General features: G+C 46.7%; 2 protein-coding genes across 2 annotated transcripts in view; one reads left to right on the top strand and one right to left on the bottom strand.

Annotated features, from left to right (window-relative positions):
* Positions 1 to 19,683, top strand: part of reln (reelin) — a 194,731-nt gene extending 175,048 nt beyond the window's left edge. The window contains exons 50-64 of the mRNA XM_056281407.1: positions 1,048 to 1,301; positions 1,554 to 1,708; positions 2,256 to 2,470; positions 3,773 to 3,950; positions 5,194 to 5,369; positions 6,136 to 6,242; positions 6,392 to 6,634; positions 6,890 to 7,065; positions 7,711 to 7,784; positions 7,983 to 8,144; positions 9,965 to 10,122; positions 10,494 to 10,713; positions 12,501 to 12,698; positions 12,846 to 12,944; positions 18,725 to 19,683. Coding sequence (XP_056137382.1) covers positions 1,048 to 1,301; positions 1,554 to 1,708; positions 2,256 to 2,470; positions 3,773 to 3,950; positions 5,194 to 5,369; positions 6,136 to 6,242; positions 6,392 to 6,634; positions 6,890 to 7,065; positions 7,711 to 7,784; positions 7,983 to 8,144; positions 9,965 to 10,122; positions 10,494 to 10,713; positions 12,501 to 12,698; positions 12,846 to 12,944; positions 18,725 to 18,845 — 2,536 coding nt within the window. The 3' untranslated portion in view covers positions 18,846 to 19,683. The remainder of the gene's footprint in view (positions 1 to 1,047; positions 1,302 to 1,553; positions 1,709 to 2,255; positions 2,471 to 3,772; positions 3,951 to 5,193; positions 5,370 to 6,135; positions 6,243 to 6,391; positions 6,635 to 6,889; positions 7,066 to 7,710; positions 7,785 to 7,982; positions 8,145 to 9,964; positions 10,123 to 10,493; positions 10,714 to 12,500; positions 12,699 to 12,845; positions 12,945 to 18,724) is intronic.
* Positions 19,684 to 20,122: 439 nt separating this feature from the next.
* Positions 20,123 to 20,503, bottom strand: bncr (bouncer). Its single transcript, XM_056282336.1, has one exon. The coding sequence runs from the start codon at positions 20,501 to 20,503 to the stop codon at positions 20,123 to 20,125; it is 381 nt and encodes a 126-aa protein (XP_056138311.1).
* Between the last annotated feature and the right edge of the window lie 4,599 nt (positions 20,504 to 25,102).

Here is a 25,102-nt window from a genome sequence, read left to right as displayed (position 1 = left end):
GTTAGCTAAGATCTATGATAACATTGATCCCACCTGTGACAGATGCCGTCAGGCTCCCCGGCCACATACGTATAGTCACATGTTTTGGTCCTGCTCGTCCCTATTCAATTTTTGGTCAGAAATGTTTAAAACAATTTCAAATAATGTTGAGATCCCAGTTAGGCCGACAGCTTCAACAGCTTGCTTTGGTGTCCCACCTACTGACCTGCCATCACCCTCATGTAAAGCAGACCTGGTAGCTTTCACAACTCCTCTCGCCAGAAGCCTCGTTTTATTCCGGTGGGAATCACCCACTTCTCCATCTCACTCTGTGTGGCTTAGGGACGTCTTGTATTTTATTAAGATGGAGAAAATAAGATGTGTCACAAAGGGTTCAACAACCAGATTTCATAAAATATGGGGTCCTTTCTTTAAAATTGTTAAGGAACTGCGGTCACTTGACACCCCATGAACCGGGGGTAATCTATTTACATGTGTGGTGATAAGGGTGTATCCCTTAACTTTAGTTTTTTACCTTTATATTGTCTCTGTATAATCTATAATTTCATTTTATAATATTGTTTATTTGTCTTGAATATACAAGCTGTGTTTTTTCTAATTGGCTAGGCGGACAGGCCATGTTTGTTTTGTTTTTTGTTTTTTCCTGTGTTGAATTTTGCTTGCTCCTTTTTTCTGTTTTTTATTCTTATGTAAATATAAACATTGAGTTCATATATGCATAAATAATATTTTGATTGTACAATTTCAACAAAAAAAGTTGTGAAAATCTCATCACATCTAGTCAAGTTATCTGGCTAACTTGCTAATCCTGTTTTGTGAAAATGCCCACTTTTATAAATAATTTTTTAGTGAATATTTAATTAATAAATATTCAAATTTGTTTTTGGAAGCGTATGTTCCAATAGATGTACTGGCATGTTTTTATTTACCTGTTGATGGATTGTTGACAATCATAACTTTCGCAGTGAAGGTAGATATCACAGTATATAGTGTATGTAGCTAACGCCTCTAATAATGTGTGTATTTGTCTCTGCTGTGTGATTTCAGGTTCGTGAATGTTTTGCTGCCCCCTGCTGCCCGTCAGGAGGGAGTGCGTGTGCGCTGGTGGCAGCCGCAGCACGACGGGGCAGACCGGGGTGACTGGGCACTGGATAACGTCCTGATCGCAGGTTCGGACCCGCGGGCACAGATCTCGGATACATTTGGAGGCGTGGCCCTGCCCAACCACGAGAGGGCGCCCGCTGACGGCACCCCTGCTGGAAAACCGGCACAACTCAGCGAGCCAGAGGAAACCCCCATAGGTACGACAATTTAGGACTTTATTAGGACGGATATTTCAAGACACCAGCCAATGTGTACTGATAGTCCTCGGGGTCCATTTTGTGATAGTGTCTAAATATTAACACAAAATGAACATTCAGTTATTCAAGATCTACCTTGACTTATGACCCCACATTGTCTACCTGATCCTGTCTCTGACTGTGTGTGTGTGTGTGTGTGTGTGTGTGTGTGTGTGTGTGTGTGTGTGCCCCTTGCTCTCTCTCTCTCGTCAGTGAGTGATCACTGGCTGTTCTCTGAGGACTGTGCGGTGCAGCGTTTCTGCAGCTCCCCTGATGGGGTGATGGTGTGCGGCAGTGTGGACGGCAGGGAGGTGTATGCAGTCACGCACGACATTGTCCCCGACAAGGGCTGGGTCATGCAGTTCAAGGTAAACGATAAACCGTACCGTGATGAGTTAGTGACAGAATATCTGTCTCCTATGAGACATGTGCCCTGACATGCAGAGGCTGATTTAGGTGGAGACGCCTGTTATGTCTACAGTATCTTCTCTTAAATTGCGAAGATTCTTCGTCACTACAGTTACCAAAAAGCTTCTGGGCTTGAGTCAAAAATCAGGTAGTGAAAAACCAGCAGCTGCTGTCTGCTTCTTTGAGACAGAGAGGACCCAACATACATAAAAAAATAATAATTCTTTATTCTATTACTGATAAACAATTAACAGAAAATTAACAGTACACTTACACTGATTGCCTTAGAAATACAATTCACTCTTGGCTTTGAAATTAATACTATTTGTTGGTCTAAAATTCCTGTAGGTTGACACACAAGTGTACCTGCTGATTGCTGACTTTCATTCACTTTGAATAAAAGCGTCCTCCAAACGAGCAAGTGTAAATGTGCACAAGAAGGTTGCAGTCTGTATGTGTATATCCTTCAGATGATCTAACCTTATTGATATCTGCGCCTTCATTCAGATTGCGGTTGGCTGCAATGTCCCGGAGCGCCATGCAGACCGGCAGGTCCATGTCCAGTATTCTGTGGACTTTGGGGTGACATGGAAGTACCTGGTGCCGCAGTGCCTACCTGCTGATCCCCGCTGTGGGGGTCAGGTGTCCCAGCCCTCCGTCTTCTTCCCTGCTGACAGCTGGAAGAGGGCCGTCTACCCGCTGCCTGACAGCCTGGCTGACACGTAAGCACTCCTGTGTCTAGATTTCGCATACAGCATGCCTGTCGACCCAACAGCAAATGAATGAAATGCATGTGGCAAAAGGTAATCCGCTCAAACCCCCCCACCCCACCCCACAAAGGGCCATCCAATTTGAAATTCTGCAAGGCACGTGCATTCTGTAGGCTACACATAAAATTAGTATAACAATCAAAAATTAAGGTAAGTTAAGGTAAGGTCAAACCCGGGGGTTGTCCATCCCAGGTCATCCTCTGTGTGGAGTTTGCATGTTCTCCCCATGTCTGCGGTGGGTTTTCTGCGGGTGCTCCAGTTTCCCCCACCATCAAAAAAGACATGCATGTTAGGGTTAATACTCCTCTCTGTGCCCCTGACCGAGGCATGGCAAGACGAACTGGAGTTGGTCCGCGGGTGCTGCACGGCGGCCACCCACTGCTCCTAGCTACACAGCTAGGATGGGTTAAATGCAGAGCATAATTTCCCCACAGGGATTCATAAAGTAGTAAAAAAAAAAAACTAAACTAACCAATATATAGGTTAGGCCTACTGGACTTGACATTTTGATCAACAATAAAAGAGCCCAATCAAATGTACTGATGTTTCAAAATGATCTGACGACAATTAATGATCTAGATAAACAATTAGGCCTACACAGCAGTACACGGTTTACACAGGTTTCTTGCAGGTTCAGCCGTCACTCATCTCCCTGTTCATATTACCCTCCTGTTAATTGGTGTGCCAATCTTAAATGAGCAGAACTTTACGTCACTTCTGATTAGATATTGCAGACATTCAATATCGATAGGTCAACATTTATGTTGCTGTTATGGTCAGGATCATAGCAAGAGCCAATGCCCTCCACAGCACCTGGAACTTAGTCAAGTTTTGGCTTTCTTATTTGTAGTGATAGTTAGGCAAAACCTGCAGATTTGATTTCACAGCTGTGAGATGCTGGCAGAGACAAAAGCATGACATCTTATGGGTAAAACGTAGGACTTGGTAGATATATGTATGCATATAGTACAGAGTATAAAGTACACAGTATCCTCCTCACCGCCCTGGTTACTATTAGAAAGTGTGGTCATTGTATTTATTGATGAATCACAACAGTTGTAGCAGACTGATCTCATACTCTCATAGAAACAACAAGATCCAACTCCAGAGAAAGAATTCGCAATTGTTTTAATTTAGCAGTGAACATTTTCAGTAAAAGTGGAGTTTTTTCCAGAAATATCCAAGATCCTTTTTTCTTTTTCTTTTTTTTGAAGGCTCACATGTTCAACTGAACCCATTGTGTGTGTTCCTCAGGGCAGTCCGGTTCAGGTTCTACCAACAGCACTCTGACATCCAGTGGGGGGTGGAGAACTTCTACATCGGGCTGGCGTGCTCCGGCCACTGTGGGGGACACGGGGACTGTCTGGACCAGCGCTGCCTCTGTGACCCCGGGTTCACCGGACCCAACTGCTACGCCAGCTCTGCTCTCAAGGTGCAGGGGGAAGAGCCGATGCTGTTTTACATAGACCTTCATCACAAACATGGCCAACGTACTTCCACTTCGTCATAGAAGGGTAAAGGTCGGTTCCTTCTGTGATGGCTTATTTTGGGTTTCAACATAGCATATAACACAATACAGGTGTTGTCATCGACATATCTTTATGCTTCTGTAGTCAAATGACTCCACAACTATAAAAATGTCATTTGATCGAGAGTGCTAACAAACCTGAAATTGCCTTCATTAGCCAGTTAGCAGTTTGTGACCCTTGATCAAATCACTTTTTTTAAGGATGTGCAGTTGTCTGACAATAGAATATGTCAGTAATAACATTTGTATTGTGTCACTGTGTTGAAACACAAAATAAGTGTTTACGGGCGTCTGGGTAGTGTGGCGGTCTATTCCGTTGCCTACCAACGCGGGGATCTCCGGTTTGAATCCCCGTGTTAGCTCTGGCTTGGTCGGGCGTCCCGACAGACACAATTGGCCGTGTCTGCGGATGGGAAACCAGATGTGGGTATGTGTCCTGGTCGCTGCACTAGCGCCTCCTCTAGTCAGTTGGGGTGCCTGTTCAGGGGGGAGGGGAAACTGGGGAATAGCGTGATCCTCCCACGCGCTACGTCCACCTGGCGAAACTCCTCACTGTCAGGTGAAAAGAAGCGGCTGGCGACTCCACATGTATTGGAGGAGGCATGTGGTAGTCTGCAGCCCTCCCCGGATCAGCAGAGGGGCTGGAGCAGCGACCGTGATGGCTCGGAAGAATGGGGTAACTGGCCGGATACAACTGGGGAGAAAAAGGGGGAAAATCCAAAGAAAAAAAAAGAAGTCATCACAGATGAGAGCAAAGGTGACAGGAAGTTGTCTGTTTAACATTGCGGGCAATGGGGAGAACTGACTTTTACCCTTCTATGATGAGCTGGAAGCAGGCTGGCCGTGTTTGTGAAAAAGGTCTACTACTGGCTTCTCACAGTGTCTGATATATATATATACTTTGACTTTGTTCATTTGGGACTTACCATATTTTCTTATTATTTCACTTTCTTCTGTTTTGCAAAGCACTTTGGCACTAACTTGTGTTTTAATGTTCCATTTATATATAAATCTGACTTGACTTGACACCGGTGCTGCTCTTTCAGGTACGCACCTGTTGTCAGTGTGAAGTCACTAAGAACAGAAAAGAATCCGTGTCTATGATCCAGTGCTTAATTCTTTCAACCATCATGTGTCATCTCCACAGGCCTCTCTGAAGGAGCGTTTTGACTGGGAGGGGGCAGCGGGGCCCCAGTGGCAGGTACTGGAGGGGGGCCGGCCCTGTACTGACTGTGGGGTACTGGTGGAGGGGACGGCCCTGTACTTTGGAGGAGCGAACGCCAGGCAGGCTGTCACAGCTGACCTGGACCTCCGCGGAGCCAAGTCAGTAAAAAAAACATAAATTTCCATTGCCCCAAGTGGGTTTTTTTTCTTCTTCTTCTGTGTTACTCTTCTATATGTGCAGAGTAATGGCTTCATGATTAGCAGAATTGCTTCACGTGACAGTCTTTGGTTTGATTTTCTGTGTTTGTTGCATGCTTCCGTAATTGCCCGAGTTTTCTCTGTCTGCTCTTGTTTCTGCCCTTAATCCAAAGCTAAATGGGACTCTTGAATTTGAGCTTCTAAACTTGCCATAGAATGGAAGTTTGAAGTGACTGTGTGTGTGTGTGTGGGCCGCGTGATGGACTGATGAGCTGTCTGGTGGTGTCTTCCTGGCTTTACCCTAGTGCCAACTAAGATCAGCTGCAGATCCCACAACCCCGAATCGGATTAGGTGGTTTTAAAGGACTTAATGAACGAGTTGAATGCTACTCCTTCATCTAGCAGCGAAATCAATTCGGTCCATACCCTCAAATCAAGACGTGAAGGTCGTGATTTGGGTTTTCTCAGATTCTAATGGCTTTCCTGACTAGCCCCATTATCCAGTCTAGTAGACATGTGAATATGCTTGAAACCATAGATCTTGTCATTGTTGTAATTTTGTTATAGCTGTTTTATAATTGTTGTTTTGTTGTTAAGTATTTTGAGACCGCTCTGTGAAATGCACATAAGGGCGACTTTACTTGACTATTGAGCTGATCCATGTTATGGTGTTCTCGCCCATGTTACGATCTAACTGTGATATGAACTGCTGTGTCTGTATGGGCAGGTTTGTGGAATACTGGGCCAGGATAGGAAGTGAAGATAACATGACCTTGTGTCACCGTCCAACCTGCCGCAAAGAGGGAGTGCTGCTTGACTACTCTACCGACGGAGGTGCAGAGACACAAACACATTACCTCTTCACGCTGTTCATTTACACATTCATTTACAAGTCTTTGGATGGGATAGTTCTCCCTAAGTCCTGTATCTGTAGACCCTTCTCTCTGTAGGTCTTTATTTTGCCATCTCTGTCTGTATCCTAGGCATCTCCTGGACCCTCCTCCATGAGATGGACTATCTGAAGTATGTGTCAGTCAGGAGAGACTACATTGTTTTACCTGAGACTGCTCTCACCAATGCCACCCGGCTACGCTGGTGGCAGCCCTTTACCATCTCCTCTGGCCTGGCCTCCCCCAGTCTGGAGAGAGCCCAGTGGGCCATAGACAACATTCTGGTGGGGGGGTCGGACATCAACCCCTCCACACTGCTCGACACCTTTGATGATGGTGAGGTTCCTTTATCTTTTGGGTTTGATTTTGTTTTTATTTTTTTTAAATGTTTCCCGACACTGGTTTTGTCTGTTTTATCTCTGAGGTTGTGTCTTCGATTCTTATTCTTTCACCGGGTGGAATCTCAACTATCAAGATGAACGTTTGCCTCTGGTTTGGCTATTGCTAATAATACATAGTCTATTTTGGAAGTGATTTTAAATATCTGTCCACTCTCCTTTTCTCTCCCTCCCCCGCCCACTCTCTCCTCAGAGGGTGTGTCTCATGAGGAGAGTTGGAGCTTCTATCCTCATGCCGTACGTACAGCTGGCTTCTGTGGGAACCCCTCCTTCCACCTGTACTGGCCCAACAAGAACCAGGACCGGACACACAACATCCTGGCCACCCGCGAACTCATCGTGCAGCCTGGTTACATCCTACAATTCAAGGTAGCTATGCTGACCACTAAATCAAACGGCCCCCTAGCATAATCCGCATATCTTTGTTGAGTAACCGGCTCACTCAGATTCATTTTGTTGTAATAATGATAGTGTAACAGTGTACGACCATGGATGTGTAGGCTCACTAGCCAGTTGGCTAATGGGTCGGAGCCTTTAGTTAACTGGTTAGCGAATTCCTGCCTGCCCCCTGAATTCCCGCTACATTTGGGGGCAGTGGTGGGATGCATATGTGCTCAGAAGCATGAGGAGGAGCTGGTATACAGAAGTGCAGGACCGGAGACGCGCTTCCCGAAGGAGGGGAGTAGTGTAACAGTGTACGACCACGGATGTGTAGACTCGCTAGCCCTTGGCTGATGGGTCGGACCCTTTAATTGACTGGTTAGCGCAGTCGCCCGTGGTGCGGGGGAACCTAGGTTCGATTCCCCCCTGCCCCCCAAATTCCCGCTACAATATTTTTGGTAGTTATATTTATTTGGGAGTACATGACTAAAAATCCTAACCTATATTTGGTTGTAGTTACGGGTCAGTAAGCAACCAGAGGGGTGTAAATGTAATTACATATGATGGACCTTTATGGAGGTATGAGAGTTAACACTGATTTCCATCCCCGACTTCTTTTTCTCATGGATGCAGATTGTCGTTGGCTGTGAAGCTGACACGTGTGAAGACCACCATTCTGTCCTGCTGCAGTACAGGAAGGATGCGAGGTAAGAGCCATGAGGATCTGCCCTTATGAAACATCGTAGCTGAGAGGTTTGTTCATAGCCTATGTGTCCTTTATGCATAGAGTGCATTCACCTTCCTCTCTCTTGCTCTCTCTCTCTCTCTCTCTCTCTCTCTCTCTCTCTCTCTCTCTCTCTCTCTCTCTCTCTCTCTCTGTTTTGGTTTTTTCCTCTCATCCCCAGGTCTGATTCGTGGCAGTTGGTGCAGTCTGAGTGCCTCCCCTCCTCGGTCAACAATGTGGGCTGTTCCCCTTTCCAGTTCCACGAATCCACCATATACAGCCCAGTTAACAGCTCCTCGTGGACCAGGGTGACTGTCCAGCTGCCAGACCACGTCTCCTCAGGGTACAAGCACACAGAGTAGAAACCACAGTTAACTCACATGTGCGTGAATAAATAATCACCCTATGGACCATGGAATGAAGTCTGAAGTTTGTTTGTCAGGAGCAAACAGCCACACGTTCTGTCACCAGCACAATGACTTGTGGTCAACCTCATACAAAAAAAAGATGTGAAAATATGTCAAATGGCACAAATATGAATGCTTAGAGATAGCCGGGTGGTTATCTAACATGTCTCTCCGTTGGTCCAGGATCATGTCCCACCTCCAACTTTCTCTCCCGCATCTCCCATTACTCCCTATTCCTCCTCTTGTCTTCCTCTCAGCTTTCCTGTCATCATAATGAAGAATAAATGCTGTGGCGAATTGACCATCTGCTCCTTTTCTTTCTTTTAAAAATACCATACAAGTAAAAAAACAAATGTAAAGGTAAAATCTAAAGGCAAACATATATATATTGGATTTAAAGGTTTAGCCCTGTGATGGACTGGCGGCCTGTCCAGGGTGTCTCCCCGCCTGCCACCCAATGACTGCTGGGATAGGCTCCAGCATCCCCATGACCCTGAGCAGGATAAGCGGTTTGGATAATGGATGGATGGATGGATTTAAAGGTTTAAAGCTGTGATCTGTGACTTTTTTTGTTATCTTAACCATTTGAAACGTGATGACGATGTGGCGAGTCAGCTGGACAGACAACCAGTATTACAGTCGCACACTGTTCCAGTATAGTTTACTGTAGGAGGTAGAGAGACGCAAACCTGTTGACACCGATTTACTCAGAATACAAACAAGCTGTAGCAGCCGTTGTTGCTTGTGTGGAGTCAGGTCACCAGTAAATAGTCTGCACCCATATTAAAAGATGGCATCCAGGCAGTCTAATGTATTACAAGGCCTGGTGGAAAAAGTATTCAGCTCCTTTACCTAGGTAAAAGTAGCAATATGAAGGTTTAAGAATACTCCATTAACAGTAAAAGTACTGCATTCAAAATTTCACTGAAGTAAAAGTAATGAAGTATTAGCAGTACTTGAGTTTCCAAAGTAAAAAAACTCATTCTGAAAAATTGTAATCTTCAGAGTGTTAAAATATTTGTTAACTGTAAACTTATTTTTAATGTTGTAGCTGGTCTGACTACTTCATTTTCTGTTGGCAAGTTTAAACTCTTAACAATGCATAATATTTTATATGAGATTATCGTATGTTGTGCATGTAAAACCCTTTTCAGCAAAGTAACTAGCTACTAGAGCCATGAGATAAATTTAGCAGAGTAGAAAGTACAATATTTCTCTCTGAAATGTAGTGGAGTAAAAATACAAAGTTTCACAAAATGACAATACTCAAGTTAAGTACCAGTACTGCAGTACTTGTACAGTACATGAGTAAATGTACTGTGTTGCTTTCCACGTCTGATTACAGAGTTCATCAGAATATGTCGTAACTGCATGTTCAACAGTAATATTAGTTGTCTGTCAAAAAGAAGCGCGGCCACACGGGCAAAACGTGTCAGTCTTTTTTCTGCTGTTGTCGTTTCCAACATGTACCTGTTTGTCACTGTACCAGTTGGTGCTACCCGGCATAAAATGTCAGCCGTGTTCTATGGGGAGGGTCTCCAACTGTGGTGCGGATGCCAGCCTGTATTATGTAACCTGACTCCATGACCCAGATGGATAAAATGACCATTTGATTTTTAAGGGAGCAAAGTTGCAGCTTTAACGTGTTCCTCATTTTCTATTTACTTTTTTTTTTAACTAAGAGAATAGATGGCTTGTGTTCCTTCAATCCCAGTTCCAGTCTGTTCACCTTTTTTTATCGGGGTAATGTTCGCAGAGCGACCCAGTTCCGCTGGATCCAGAGGGAGGGCGCGGGCGAGCGTCACAGCTGGGGCGTGGACAACGTCTACATCGGAGAGGTGTGCCCGGGGCTCTGCAGCGGCCGCGGCTACTGTACCAGCGGGGCGGTCTGCATCTGTGACGAGGGACACATTGGTGGGCCACAAACGTTTTGATACTTTACCGTCCTTTTTATTTCCCGTGTGTACTGTTCATACTCAAATATCGCATAATTTAATGGATGTTGATGGAGTTGTTTAAGGTCATTTTTAGCGAACCAGCAGATGACATGAGGGAATATCCTGCACAGTGTCGATGGGCAATGGCCCCCAATAATAAGCAACCAAGGGAGATAGGGTGAAAAAAATATTGTGGTAACAAGATGCTTTTGCCTGATAAATACAACAATGCAAGGAAAACAATCACCGATCAGAGTCTCTGAAAGAGTTGACCAGCCCTGTGGTGGGAGAGTTTCTTAACCTTCTCACTGCCTTTCTGCCTCCTTTCTCCTCCTCCCACCTGTGTAGGGGACGACTGTTCCTTGTCCAGCAGTGACTTGCCCAGCTCCATCAAGGACAATTTTGAGTCCGGCAGTGTCTCGCAGGAGAGCTGGCAGCTGATCCAGGGGGGTGGGGTGGGCAGCGGCTGTGGTCAGCTCTCACCTCATGCCCACGGCGACTCGCTCTACTTTAACGGCTGTAAGATGAGGCAGGCTGTCACCAAACCCCTGGACCTCACCAGAGCCAGGTACAGGTACTACCAACACATACCAACTAATGATGTGATCTGTCTGTCTATCTATCTATCTATCTATCTATCTATCTATCTATCTATCTATCTATCTATCTATCTATCTATCTATCTATCTATCTATCTGTCTGTCTGTCTGTCTGTCTGTCTGTCTGTCTGTCTGTCTGTCTATCTGTTTCTACATGCTAGACAACTCATAAGTTAAAGCAGAAAAAAAAAATCAATGGAGATATTTAGTTTAGCCCTGTGATGGCCTGGCGGCCTGTCCAGGATGTCTCCCCCCCTGCCGCCCAATGACTGCTGGGATAGGCTCCAGCATCCCGCAACCCTGAGAGCAGGATAAGTGGTTTGGATAATGGATGGATGGATGGATATCTAGTTTAGTACTCCCAAATAAAGGTAATCATCCAAATCTTTGTGTCTTCACCTCACTAGAGAATTGCGTAAACCAATAAACAGGCAAAGGCAGGGAGACCAGTTTAAGGTTGCTTCTTTTGGGCATCTGAGTGGCTTAGCGGTCTGTTCTGTTCCCTACCAACACGGGGATCTCTAGTTCGAATCACCGTGTTGGCTCCGGCTTGGTCGGGCATCCCTACAGACACAATTGGCCGTGTCTGCGGGTGGGAAGCCGGATGTGGGTACATGTCCTGGTCGCTGCACTAGTGCCTCCTCTGGTCGGTCGGGGGGCGCCTGTTCGGGGGGAGGGGGAACTGTGGGGAATAGCATGATCCTCCCATGCGCTACGTCCTCCTGGTGAAACTCCTCACTGTCAGGTAGAAAGAAGTGGCTGGCAACTCCACATGTATCGGAGGAGGCATATGGTAGTCTGCAGCCCTTCCTGGATCAGCAGAGGGGGTGTAGCAGCAACCAGGACAGCTTGGAGGAATGGGGTAATTGGACAGGTACAATTGGGGAGAAAAGGGGGGTGGGAATCCCCCCCCAAAAAAAACCACCCCCCAAAAAAAAGGTTGCTTTTTTTATCATAATTTGCATTTGGCACACTTGCAAGTCATTGTGCATTCCCTGCACAAAGTAGAATATCATTATGAGCATTAGAGTCGTCCCTGCAATGTGTCACACAATACACAGATAATCATTATTCCACATGTACCTTTATTTAGCTTCGCATCTCATTCATTTGACTTAGAAAAGGTATTGGGATGGTGGAGCGTTTGGTCTTAAGATGTACTTTATCAATCCCTGTGGAGAAACTCATCCGCTGCATTTAACCCATCCCAACACACATTGTAGATAGGAGCAGCGGGCAGCATCCGGGCACCAACTCCAGTTGCCATGCCTCGGTCAGGGGTGCAGACAGGAGCATTAACCTGATATGTGTTAGTATGGACTGGCTGTTTTGGCAGATGAGCTCTATATGTAATAACGTTATCCAGCCTGAGTCAGCCTTCACACTATTCTTTCTCTGCTTTTTTCGCTTTTCATGTAAGGTTTTATTCTTCAGCAGGTTTTCACTTGCAAGGAATAGAATATGGTAGGATGCTCAACTTGAAAAACACAAAGGCCATTACACACCATTGTAAAAGTAGGAAGTCTAGGAGGGTCCAAGGATATCTAGAAAAGAGGTCCTAAGAATCTCAGTATGCGCAAATCTAGGAATATTAAGTGGGCTAGAGAGGAAAAGGATTCAGGCAATAACAAGCGCAAGAATCCAAAATAACCTAGTATTAGAAAATCTGCCGGTGGATTGTCTGTGCAATATTCAGAGATTTGTTTTACGTTGACAGATATTTGTTCTCTTTGTCTCTCCATCTCCCCGCCCGCAGCAAGATCATGTTTGTGCTGCAGATTGGCAGCACGGCACAGACAGACAGCTGTAACATAGCTCTGGACCAGGCCGACACCGTGGACAGAGCCGTGCTGCTGCAGTACAGCGTCAACAACGGAGTCAGCTGGCACGTCATCGCCCAGCACCAGCCCAAAGACTTTATCAAGGCTCAGAGAGTCTCCTACAACATCCCACTGTAAGTGCCATTCACCCTCAACCACACACACGCACATTTGATACACTCTCTCTCACCGTGTGTGATTAAGTGTATTTGACTGTAACAACTACAAACTCTGCCACACTTTTTGGCCGACTTTGACCCCAACTCTCGTGCTCTGTCCAGAGAAGCGAGGGTTAAAGGGGTGATGCTGCGATGGTGGCAGCCTCGCCACGACGGAGCGGGACACGACCAGTGGGCGTTGGACCACGTGGAAGTCGTTCTGTGAGTACCCAACCCCCAGCCAGCCCCCGGCCTCCTTCCCCCCACCCCCCAAATGGCTGGCCCCGACAGAGCCCCACTTCTCCCCCCTGCCTCAGCCTCAGCCTTAGAAATGGTGGCATCTCCTCCTCACAACCACTCGAAAACACACATGGACCCCGTTAACTGCCCAAAATAAAGTTCTCAGTGAGCTGATTGCCACTCCTAAAATGGGAATACACTACACAACTTAAAAATCCTAAAAGATGGCGCCCGGGTAGCGTAGCAGTCTATTCCATTGGCTACCAACACAGGGGTTGGCGGTTCAAATCCCCGTGTTAGCTCCGGCTTGGTCGGGCGTCTCTACAGACACAATTGGCCGTGTCTGCGGGTGGGAAGCCGGCTGTGAAGAGTAGGGTAATTGGCCAAGTACAATTGGGGAAGAAAAAGGGGAGGAGGGAGGGGAGGGGGCTAAGAAAAGACTGGGTACCTCACACTTACTGATTGATTGACGTTTTGTAGATTTTTTTTATGATGACTGAAAAATTTAGGGCTCACACACTTGTAAGCGACTCAGCAAGACGAGGGATCCTACACTACCCAAGTTGTCACTTGCAACTGAACCTAAATAAACGCGCCAAGCTCACCCGACGTGATAGCAAAACAAACGCGAGACATGTTTCTTTCTTCGTCCGTGCAGTTTTGATGGATCTTTGTAATTCATGTTGTACAGACACTCATGTTCCTGCCACAACCCAGTTAACAGTTCATTCATTTCTGTACTCCAGTGCACCCGCCCATTACTCCCTTGTCTGTTGCACCTTTTTTTTTTAGGAGGGGGAATCCCCCCCTTTTCTCCCCAGTTGTATCTGGCCAATTACCCCACTCTTCCGAGCCGTCCCAGTCACTGCTCCAGCCCCTCTGCCGATCCGGGGAGGGCTGCAGACTACCACATACCTCCTCCGATACATGTGGAGTCGCCAGCCGCTTCTTTTCACCTGACAGTGAGGAGTTTCACCAGGGGGACGTAGCGCGTGAGAGGATCACGCTATTCCTCCCCTGAACAGGCACCCCGACCGACCAGAGGAGGCACTAGCGCGGCAACCAGGACACATACCCACGTCCGGCTTCCCACCCGCAGACACAGCCAATTGTGTCTGTAGAGATGCCCATCCAAGCCGGAGGTAACACGGGGATTCAAACTGGCGATCCCTGTGGTAGGCAACGAAATAGACCGCCACACCACCCGGATGCCCTGTTTCGCCTTTTTTAACCCTATTTCTTGTAAAAAAAATTTCTTTTTCTTGCTCTAAATTTTCGCTGGCAAGTGACGGGATCCATTCAGACTTGACACGGATTCGTGTCGTTGACCAGCATACGCTTCTCGATTATGTCCGATTCCGCACATAAAACTCAAACACGTTTGATGCAATTGTAGTTGCTCTGAATTACTCGAAACTAGATTTGGAGGCAAGAGGTTAGTGGCTGTACCCTTCGCACACTTCTCCATTTTCTGTGCAAACCATCCACTCTGACTGCCCCAACATCTTTAGACTGGTGAAAACCAGTACAGACTTGGTCTGGTTGGGAATCCTGGCTCTAGCCGGGTTTTGAGTTGTGTAGTGTAACCCTAGATATGAAGACGAAACACAGCAGACTATCACTGTGCCAGACTGTAGAGGGTGGTAGAAGACTATAGCATGCTTCGCAGTGAAGGTTACCGTCCATGGCTGCTCAGTCGACACCACATCAGCTTCTGTTATCAAAACGTCTTATTTTCAGTACCATGCAGAATCCGAGTATCTCCAAAATTAATAACATTTCCCAGTATTAAACAAAGAGAGCCGCTGGTTTTCCCATCGACATCTCTCAGAGTTAGACCTGAGCCTGGCATCAGGACGACAAAATATTTCCCATAAGAAGAAGATGATTCCAGCTGTCAAACACACACACACACACACACACACACTGACATTGGAGATACAGGTGTTTCTGCAGATTGCCGAAGTCTACACTCGGTTTACATGGCAAGTCCATGTCGCATTTTGAATGCATATTTTGCATGCCACTGGGGGTATCAGAGCAATGGTTCTTCATCACATGGGTGCTACTTGTTCATAAGCTTATACCCATTGCATTTCAAATGCTTCACACATGTCATGTAATGCAATCTTATACTTTAATGTACAAGTGGTATTGCGATATGTACAGTTGCTCACTCACTCACTCACCACACACACACACACACCAATCCTGAGCTGTCCCTGGTCTAGTACAGCCATAACCTGCCCCCCAACCCCCCTCCTCCTCCCCCTCCTCCACTTTCTCACTCCCACGGTTTCCAACGGTGTCTGCTGAAAAGAGTGACCGTGTTCCTCACACTTTGCTCTTTTGTTTATTTCTTCCTCTCTATTCACCACTCCTTCACTCGCTCCTTCTCCTCTCGACTCCCTCTCCTGTTCAACTCTTTTTTTTTTATTTCTTTTTTTCCCCATCCTACCGTCATGCCTCCGACTTGTCGACCTGTCATGTGACCACGGTCCTCCTCTCTGCTTGTGCTGCATCGTGTCCTGGCATCAATCTTCATCTAATCCTTCCTTCCCTCTCCTTGCACTTTCCTCCTTCCTTCCTTCCTTCCTTCCTTCCTTCCTTCCTTCCTTCCTTTCCTCTTTTTCTCTCTCACATACATCGAATGGACCACTGCTGTTTTCTCTCTCTCTCTCTCTCTCTCTCTCTCTCTCTCTCTCTCTCTCTCTCTCTCTCTCTCTCTCTCTCTCTGTCTCTCACTTTCTCTCTCTTACAACCTTCTGTGTGGGATTGTCTCTCACTTTCTCCCCATCTTTGTTTCATCCCTCCTTCACTGCCTCGCACTCACTGTCTTTTTTCCTGCTCTGCACTCTTCCTCTCCCTCATCCAATCCCATCTCTCACTCTCTCTCTCTCACTCTCTCTCTCTCTCTCACTCTCTCTCTCTCTCTCTCGCTCTCTCTCGCTCTCTTTCACTGCTTCTTTTCCTGACTCTCTGACTTCCTCTCCTTCTTCTCCTCCCCCTCTCCTCCCTGCTCTGGGCCCCTGCCTCCCCAGGCCGGGGTCCCTGCCCCCCCAGACCTTCCTACGAGACAGCTGTCCCCTCCTCCTGCCCCTCCCCCCTCGCACTCTAACCTCTGCTCTCTTCTGTATTCTGCTCCCTCTGGCATGGCTGTAGAGTCAGGTAAGTTTCTCCGCCTCTTCCCGATTGAAGCCCTGCCACCTCCTCCCCCCTACCCCCCTCCTGTGCCCCCTTTACCCACCCACCCACCCACCCGCCGAGCCACCCCCGCTCCCTCATGACACCGCGCGTCCTCACTCGCTTTAAGTCACATCCTGGCCCAAACGCCCTTCACTTCTTCCTCCTCTCTCATCGTCATTACCATCCTCATCATCTTCATGATCCTCATCGTCACCGCCATCATTACCATCTACTCGCCTTTACTATAACCAGTCCATGGCAGGCCGGTAAACAGGGCAACCACTCACGGCACCACTCGGCAGAGGCTGCACTGATAAACTAACATGGCGCTCACATCACAAGTCAACTCTTAAGAGACACCTTCCCAAATATAAAAACAGAAAGAGAAAAAAAACAGGATAGGCAATCGGTTGAACACGGGTTGAAAGTATTTTACCGATGCAAACATGGAATGATTTTGTAAGTCTGTGCATTAAAGCAGTAATTAAAGATTTGATAATTGATCACAGCATCACCAGATGAGATCAAATCTTTAAAATATGACTTGAATTTTACATGCTTTCCATAATATTACCCTGCACTTATAGTAGCTGGAGATTACCCATCAACTATATCTGTTCAGCAATGACTTACAGACTGCCCAAATCTCAATGGTATTGTGTTTGTGTGATGTGTTTCAGTGTGATGTAGCCCATCACTATTTTTATGTTTGTCGTGTTCATGCTACTGCCTCTACCACACTGTATCCCGGTGGTTTTGATGCAACTGCTACATAGATGTACAAACCGACTGACATACAACTCTGGATTCAGAAGTTCACTCCAACCCAAGCTTTTAACCCCATTTTATTTCATCCAACAATGCTCACATCATTTGGGGTGCAGCACATCTAGCACCGCTGGCTCCCCCCGGTCGACTCAAGAACATAAAGAGTTTCCCCCCCTCCATCGAGCTCCTTGCATGGGTTCTACGATCCAACCATTGCGCCAGCTCTCCATCCATCTCAGCTCATGGCTGTCTGTCTGAGGACAACAACATGACCCTGAGCCAGGAGGTCCCGCCATACTGCCCCCCTGGCCTCCGCCTTGGGAGCTACCATCAGAGGCACACACATTCACGCCACACGCACAGCTCCTCAACATTCACGCCCACAGCCATCTGCCTTCGCACATCCACCTTCATATCTCCACCCACAAGCACCCACCCACGACCACTACACACTCCCCAGCCCCACCCCTTCCCCCATCCCCCCCACCCCCTGCTTCACAGAGGCCACTGGCTACACTCCTGGCTCACTGGCACCGCCCTGCTGGATGGAAGAGGCAATGAACAGGCTAAGCAAGAGCAATCCTCACAGCTTCTCTTTTTGTGTCTCTTAGTTGAAAATCACTCTTCCTCTGCTCACCACCCTCTCTCACTTTTGTGATTTTTTTTCCCCCAGTTAATTTCCTTTTCTTTTTATTTTATATTTTTTTCCTCCCAGTGATGGCTGTTGACCTTTGACTTCTGACCTCAAACACTCTGGTAGTGAAGTGTCAGAGCTATATGAGCCCAAAACCCCTCCCCCGCCCCCGCCTTTAGTGTTTGTGGTAGTGTATTTTGTGATCTCTCGTGTTCTGTGTCTTGTCCTGTCACCATTGGTGTGGTGATGCCATCGTAAACGTTCTAGCTAGCTGCACCAGCCATGTTCACCTGTTAGCTGCCTCTCATTCGTTACTGTACCGAACTCCACATGTGTCAGAGTAGCGCCGTGACGCTAGTAGCATCCACCCCTTCTCTTAGCCAAAGGACCCATAGCGCTGTGGAGTGTTTGAGGTTGTGGCTGAAATGTGATTGGAGAAACGCCAGCATGAAACTCCTGAGTGTGCAGCAGCCGTGTTTGAGCGATGGTGCGTTTCATTGTGTGTTCATGCATGGAAAACTGCGTGTGCATGAGTGTGTGTATCTAGAGGCCTTTGCCTCCTAACTAACCGTCACCCTCTCTCTCTCTCTCTCTCTTTCTTTCTCCTTTCTCTCCCTTTCCTCCTCCCTCATAATCCCAACCTCCCCACCCCACCCCTTGCCCCCACAGCACCCGTAAACAAAACTACATGATGAACTTTGCCAGACAGACCGGCCTGCGTCACTACTACAGCCGCAAGAGGCGGGCACTGCAGCAACGTGCCTAACACCCCCCATCCCCCACCCCCCCACTCGATGAGAAAGGCATTCGCCCTCCGACCTGCCAATCACACATCGACCCGCAAAACGCATCCTTTTCTCCTGTCAACATATCGCTCCATCGAGTCCCACTCACCAGTGGATTCCAGTCAGCCTTAGACCACCCCAAGCCCCCCCCCCCACCCACCCACACACACACACACATCCTCTCTGCCAGACACATGGGCCATCCAATCGGTTTACGCTGCAGCCAATTAAGGCCTTCCCAACCATGCAAGTTGGCGGGAAGGAGACTCGGAAGGATAGAGCGAGGATGCAGCCATTTGTTTTTTTTTGTTTTTTTTGTTACCATGGACTTACGGGGTTTCTAGTTGTTTTCTAATTGTTGCTGTGATTCTTCTGATTCCTGTCCCCAGTTGCGATATCCCTCCTCCCCCGGCATTTCCCTCTGCTGTCACCCCCTCCTCCTCCTTCTCTTCCTACCACACTGTGAAGTTGAGAGATATTATATCACTGCTAAGCTGGCCAGCTAATTGAAGAAGTGCCTCCCGGATTCAATGTGCCGACGGGAGGATCGCTTCACTGCCGCCACCAGTACCAGTACCAGGAAGAAGACCATGATGATAATACTGACGATAAAGAGGAATAACGGCTGATGATGCTTAAAAAAAAAAGAGTACTGTGTTCTTGCTGTTCTGTATGTCTGTGGGTTTTTTTGTGATGAGTTGACTGTGGTGTTCTGTTCATTCGTTTGTTCGTTTTCTACTAATTCATATGCTTTGTTTTTTGCTGGGGGGGGTGGGTGGTTGGGTTTCATTTTTTTTCTTTTCCTCACCCATTCCGAGGTGGATGTGGGCAGGGTGGAATAAGCCCCGCCCCCCAAGCAGGAAAGAAATAAAGCAATTCGCATGAGGAGGAAAAGAAAAGAAAAATTAAGACTGAGCAATTTTTTTTATCATTTTTTATATATGTTGGTTCCCGAAAAATACAGATATTTATGGTAAATGGTTCTCCACGTAACCTATTTAAGATGCACTGTGCGTGAAATCTGTATGTTATTTTCTAGTGTTAATTTATTAGGCAGTCGAGTCAGGCTCTCAGACTGCATCATCTCCCCTCTCTCTCTCTCTCTCTCTCTCTCCTCTTGTGCTGTTTTCCCATGCCCATTTCTCTCTCTCTCTACTCTCTCATTCTGCTGATTTCTAATACCTGGAGGTGAGGCTCTGTCAGTGTTGTTTTTTGAAGTCTGTGTAATAATGGATCCTCTTCCCTCAGTGTAACTCCAGTATAGCAAACTCCTGTATATATATGTATATCCACTATGGGGAGACCCAGCAGCCTTATAAAAGGGAAATAAAGAACTGTCCAAACCTCATACTGTACAAACTGGTCTGGCAGCTCTCTTTCAGTGGGACTGGTTTGGTGCAACTCTGTTGCCGAGGTAGAGATATTCAGCACTCGAAGTACAGCATCACTAAAAGCATGAGGAATCTTGAGTTTGGTGAAAATCTTTATTTAAAAGCACACATAAGAACATGTTTAAAACCAAGTATTTACTAAGCTACCGGGTTGTACTAAGAATAATGATGGGATCCAGCCATCAGCTTGGTGCACACCTCAGTTTCATCAGACTGGGTATGTCATGCAGCGTGTTAGTACAGTCGGTAGTTCATGAGTATGATCCAGATGACCGTGCTAACTTTCAAGCACAGCTCAGTGCGAAGTCAACAGAATGTCTCATGTGTTGGGCCCCTCCAATCTTCACATAACATTTGCCACAACACCCATAAAACTGTGCCTGAGTAGCCTGTAAGTCACAAGTAGCCCATGATCACAGCCAGAGTCAGCAACGTCAACACGAGGGGGAAGGATCTGGCCGTGACCCCAGGGCCGGAGTTACAGTAATGCCAGTCGCAGCAGGCGTAGTTCATGGTGTAGACGGTTGCTTTGAGGTGAAGGCTGTGCGCCTGGCCGCAGTCTCTCTCCGCCATGCAGCCCCGTGCCGACAGGGCGCTGTGGTTCCCGTAGCGGCCATCTGCCTTGAAACACCGCTCAGCGGGAGGGCATTCTGTCAGGATTAGCCGGAAGTTGGCCTCCGCCTCTTTCTCTCTCTCCAGGATGGGGCTGTAGTAGCAGAGCAGGTTGTCACAGCGTATGGACGGGAGGAGCAGGTAGAGATACAGGAGCGGCAGCATGCTAGGCCAGAGAGAGAGAATTTTTGAATTTTAAGCAACTCTTTATTTCACATGAAACAAAACTTTAACATTGATGTGCAACTGGACTTGGTATATATCCGTGAAGACGTTTCGCCTCTCATCCAAGAGGCTTCCTCAGTTCATGCCTTTCTGACTAGACCAAGCTAGTCTGACTGGCTGTTGATGAGACTCAGAATTGATCCTCTTTGGAGTCCTTGTCAGAGCTATAGATGTCCATGGCTTAACATTGATACTCCTATTTTACAATATTTACAGAAGTAAGTCCTTTACAACTCTGGATCAATTCAAAGCTGAAGAGAGAATTTTTTTTACTTTTTTTTTTAGAATTTAAAACGGCTCTTTGACAAGGAGCAAACTTTAACAATGACATATTTTCTACAACATTAATGGTCACTCCTTTACACTAATATGGCCACACAAAAAAAGTTCATCTACTTTTTGTAGTAATCCAGCGGGGGATACCATACATGTTAGCTTGTGACAGAGGGGGGAAGCCACCAAATTATTAACAAGTAAAACTCTTCCTTTGTAAGACATCTGTGGCAACAGCCATCTCAACTTTTGTAATCTCCTCTCCACCTTTTCCACCACTCCCTCCCAGTTTTTCCCCAACTGTCTGGTCATCACCTAAAAACACCCCTAGGTACTTGAAACCTCCCCTCTTCCAATTTATAGTACCTTCTGGCATCTGAGGGAGACCTGCAGACCACCTCCAACTGCTAAAGCCTTACTTTTTGCCCAATTTACTTTAGCAGCCAAGAGATTTCCAAACCTTTTCACAATTTTTCCCAACCAAATTTACATCATCTTGATCATTTACAATGACAGCAATATCATCTGCATACGCAGATAAAACAACTTGGGTGTTAAAATCAGGTAAAAACAGACCACCACTATAAGAGCCAAAATTGTGCAACAAGGGTTCAATTGCAAGTGTATAGAGCACGCCCAACATCGAGCAGCCCTATCTTATACCTCTAGATGCTTTGAAAGGTTTACACAAAACATTAATTTTCAGTACACTTTCAATATCTTCATACAAAACCTTTTGGCAGTAAGTCCAGGGCTGAGGCCAAACCTTTCTAACACTTTCCAAAGGTATTGGTGCTAAACCTGGTAAAATGCCTTTTCCTGATCCAAAGAAACCAGACCAGCATCAAAGCCCAATGAACCAGAGACTTCCAAAACATCCAGAATTAGTGACACGTTGTCAACAATGGACCTGCCGTGCACATAGTAGGTTTGGGTCCTATGGATGACCTGATCCATCACTTCTTCAAGCTGTTGGACAGGACTCTGGAAAACAGCTTGTAATCCGCACAAAGAGCAGAGACCGGGCACCAGTTCTTTAAATCTTGCAGGCCACTTTTTTTTTTGGCAACAAAGTCAGAACTGCTGTCCTGCAGCTCTGGGGGAAAGATGAGTTATTAAGGCATTCAGTGAAGACTGTAGTGATGTCATCACAGTTCAAAAAGCCTCCAGTGGGAGCCCATCAATCCCAGCCCCCCCGCATGGTCTGCAGCACTGTAGACAGCTCCTCTGTAGTCGGACGGAGCATATACATTTACAAAAACCAAAGTAAAAGACTCATATTTGGCCTCAACTACCATCAATCTCTTCTTCTTTCCGCTTATTCCCCGTTTCTCAGGGGTCGCCACAGCGAATCATACGGTTTTCATCAGTACCTTGTGAAGGCACAACACCAATGGTGGCTGTTGTTAACCCAGGCCTCAGCCAATCTGGTGTGGACCAATCTACCTTTCACTATTTCTTCTACCACATAAGCTTGTGGTAGAGTTTTTAGAAAAGAGGAGGTGCCACTCCTGCACTAGTTTTACTTAAATGACTTAAAACAACTTCACCATCCTGCTCCTCCTTCCAGTCAGTTTTATTCATGACATCGCTGTGTGTTTCCTGGACAAACAACGTCAACGAGCTGTAACTTTACAAGTTCAAAAAGACGTGCTCTCTTTCTCACATCGCTCACTCCATTTAAATTAAGTGTAGAGACTCTGAAGTTGGCCATCGAGACTGATGTAAGAAAAAAACACGTGAAAAGGACATTATCAGGCATGGGAAATAATTTGTCCTATACTGCTTCTGACTCTTCATGCTGTATTTGTTTGGTTTTCAGAGCCATTTTCTTTGACCTGTAGTCCCCTTTTTTCTTTTATTCTCATCTGGGATTTAGCAGAATATAGAAACAGTTCTTTATCTGCAAAAAAAAATAATCCACAATTTTGACATCTCACATTTTTTGTCTGTTGCATGAATTTCTTAATCTGGCGTGCATCGTCGTTCTCTTGCTTTGTTGCACCAGACAACTGAGAGGTAGTGTGAGTCTGGCTGTCTACTCCACAATCCTCCTCCTCCTCCATACGTAGCTTCAGACAGCTGTACCTCCTGCTGCTTTCTCTTTAGCAGTCCCCTTCCTCATCCTCCTGAACCTCAGACAGTTGTTTCTCCTGCTGCCTGCCTCTCCCTCCTGTGATTGCTCCTTTTTTAGCTTGACAGGCACTCCTTTTAGCTGACTGCTTTCTCTTCAGTACAGGAACCTTACAGATATTTGTCTTCCTCCATCAAATCCTCATCGCTGCTCCGCACTACACCTTCTGCAGCTCTACCTGTAGCGTTTGATGCCACCGCCTGTTCACTTTGTGCCTCTTTTTCATCCTTCACATTGTTCTTTTCAGACTTGCCACTCCGTGTGGGTGTTTCAGCTTTGTCCGTGTAGTCTGGACTCTTGTTCCTTTTCTGTTGCCTCTTCCCTGCTCTGCCTGGTTTTACTCTTTTGTGTTTCCCCTCACTCCGCGTTTGGTCATCAGACGGGTGTTTCTCGGGACATGCCCGAACCAAATGACCCTCTCCTCCACAGCCAAAACACTTCAGAGTCCCCGAGTTTACAAAAACCAGTCCACGTTATCTACCTTAACCTTAAACACCACACCCAGTTCATCTTTTTTTATGCATGATCCTATGAACCTGCCGTCTGTGTGAAGCTACATGTTGCACCAGCGGCGACTTGCAGCCAGACGACAGTTTCCTGATCGATAACAATGTATCGAATCCAGGGGCAGCAGCCGGGAAGCGGGCCCGGGTCTCCGGCACCACGGGCGACTGCGTTTATTCACTGCCAATAATCAGCGCGAGCAGAGAGTCACTGCGCGAGCACAAAACCACTTTCACGCGTGGAAAAACCAGCACCTCTTGTCATCCATGGTCGTTGCACCAGTTTTTCCATATCTCGACAGTTCTCAAATAATAGAAAAACATCGGTAATTAACGGCGCAATGTTTGAAATCGTGATTCTTGTCAACGCTGTGGTGAGCGGCGATACTGACACGACTGCTTCAACCACGGCGTGTGCTTTTCCTACAGCATCGACAAGGATCCGCACCACGGCAGCGCCGCTCCTGCTGGCAGCAGATTCAACGCTGCTGCTGCTGTGACCCACAACCCCCCCCCCCTACTACCGACACACAACCCGCCACCGAAACCAGTAAAACCAGCAAACACTTTAAACCCATGTTTCCTGCCGAGTTTGGTAAACGCCACACCGGCATTTAACACGACTTGAAACACACAAACCACTTAGAGCCTCTCTCCACACACACACACACACACACACACACACACACACACACACACACACACACACAAAACCAGTAACTCTACAATACACAGTATGTACAAGGAAGGGTAGAGATAGAACGCTCACTCGCGCTTCCGCTCGAGAGAAAGGCACGCGACAGAGGCCGGATTCCATCCCAGGCCGCTGCAGAGAGAGAGAGAGAGAGAGAGAGAGAGGATCTAGCGCTCCACATTGATCTGTTATTTTATTACAAACGGGATCAGTCATTAGAAACAGCCTATTGATATGTCAGCTGTCAAAAGCCCAGTTAGAGTTGTACCACAACTCCGCAAGAACAAATCTAAAACCCAAATCAGTGACTGAGATTTGAAACAAGTGTTCGGACTCCCTCATACACCGCGTCGCACTGCAAATGCTACTTGGTGTACGTGTGACAAATATTTGTGTGTGAAATAATTAAAAACCGGATTGACACCAAGATGCCTTTCTTACCTGCACGTTCTGGTAAGTTTTCGGCTCAAATTGCAAGATTTTTTTTTTAAAGTGACCCCACACTCAGCCTTCACTGCTGATTGATTGGGAAGACTAGCTGAACCTGCACAGGCCACACCTCTCCCACACACACCTGCTGGCAACAAGTTACACGCTCACCAGGAGATTCGGAAGGATCTGGAATTTATTTTGGGACATGCGGTCAGTTACCACACAAAGATCACCGTTTTCTTGCCTAGCAGCAGTAAAGTGTTAAATACTGATACGTTTTACTCATTTACATGTCAAAGTGGCTTCATATTCTTATATTTGACACCAATGTTGGTTTCATCTTAAGGAAGGTGAAGGGAGTGTCTGTGGATAAGAGCCCCCCCCCCCCAACTCCTCACTATTGTGGCCTAAGCATCGCTACGATGTAGCCTCCAGCAGTTTAATTAAGGCCCTAGACAGTGATGTATAGTTCCCACACGAATCCCGGGGGCCCTCTGTGACGA

Source organism: Lampris incognitus, chromosome 6, assembly GCF_029633865.1.
Source record: "Lampris incognitus isolate fLamInc1 chromosome 6, fLamInc1.hap2, whole genome shotgun sequence".
NCBI classification, from domain to species: domain Eukaryota; kingdom Metazoa; phylum Chordata; class Actinopteri; order Lampriformes; family Lampridae; genus Lampris; species Lampris incognitus.
The sequence above is the reverse complement of the archived record's forward strand: the minus strand, read 5'-3'. Positions and strand labels throughout refer to the sequence as shown.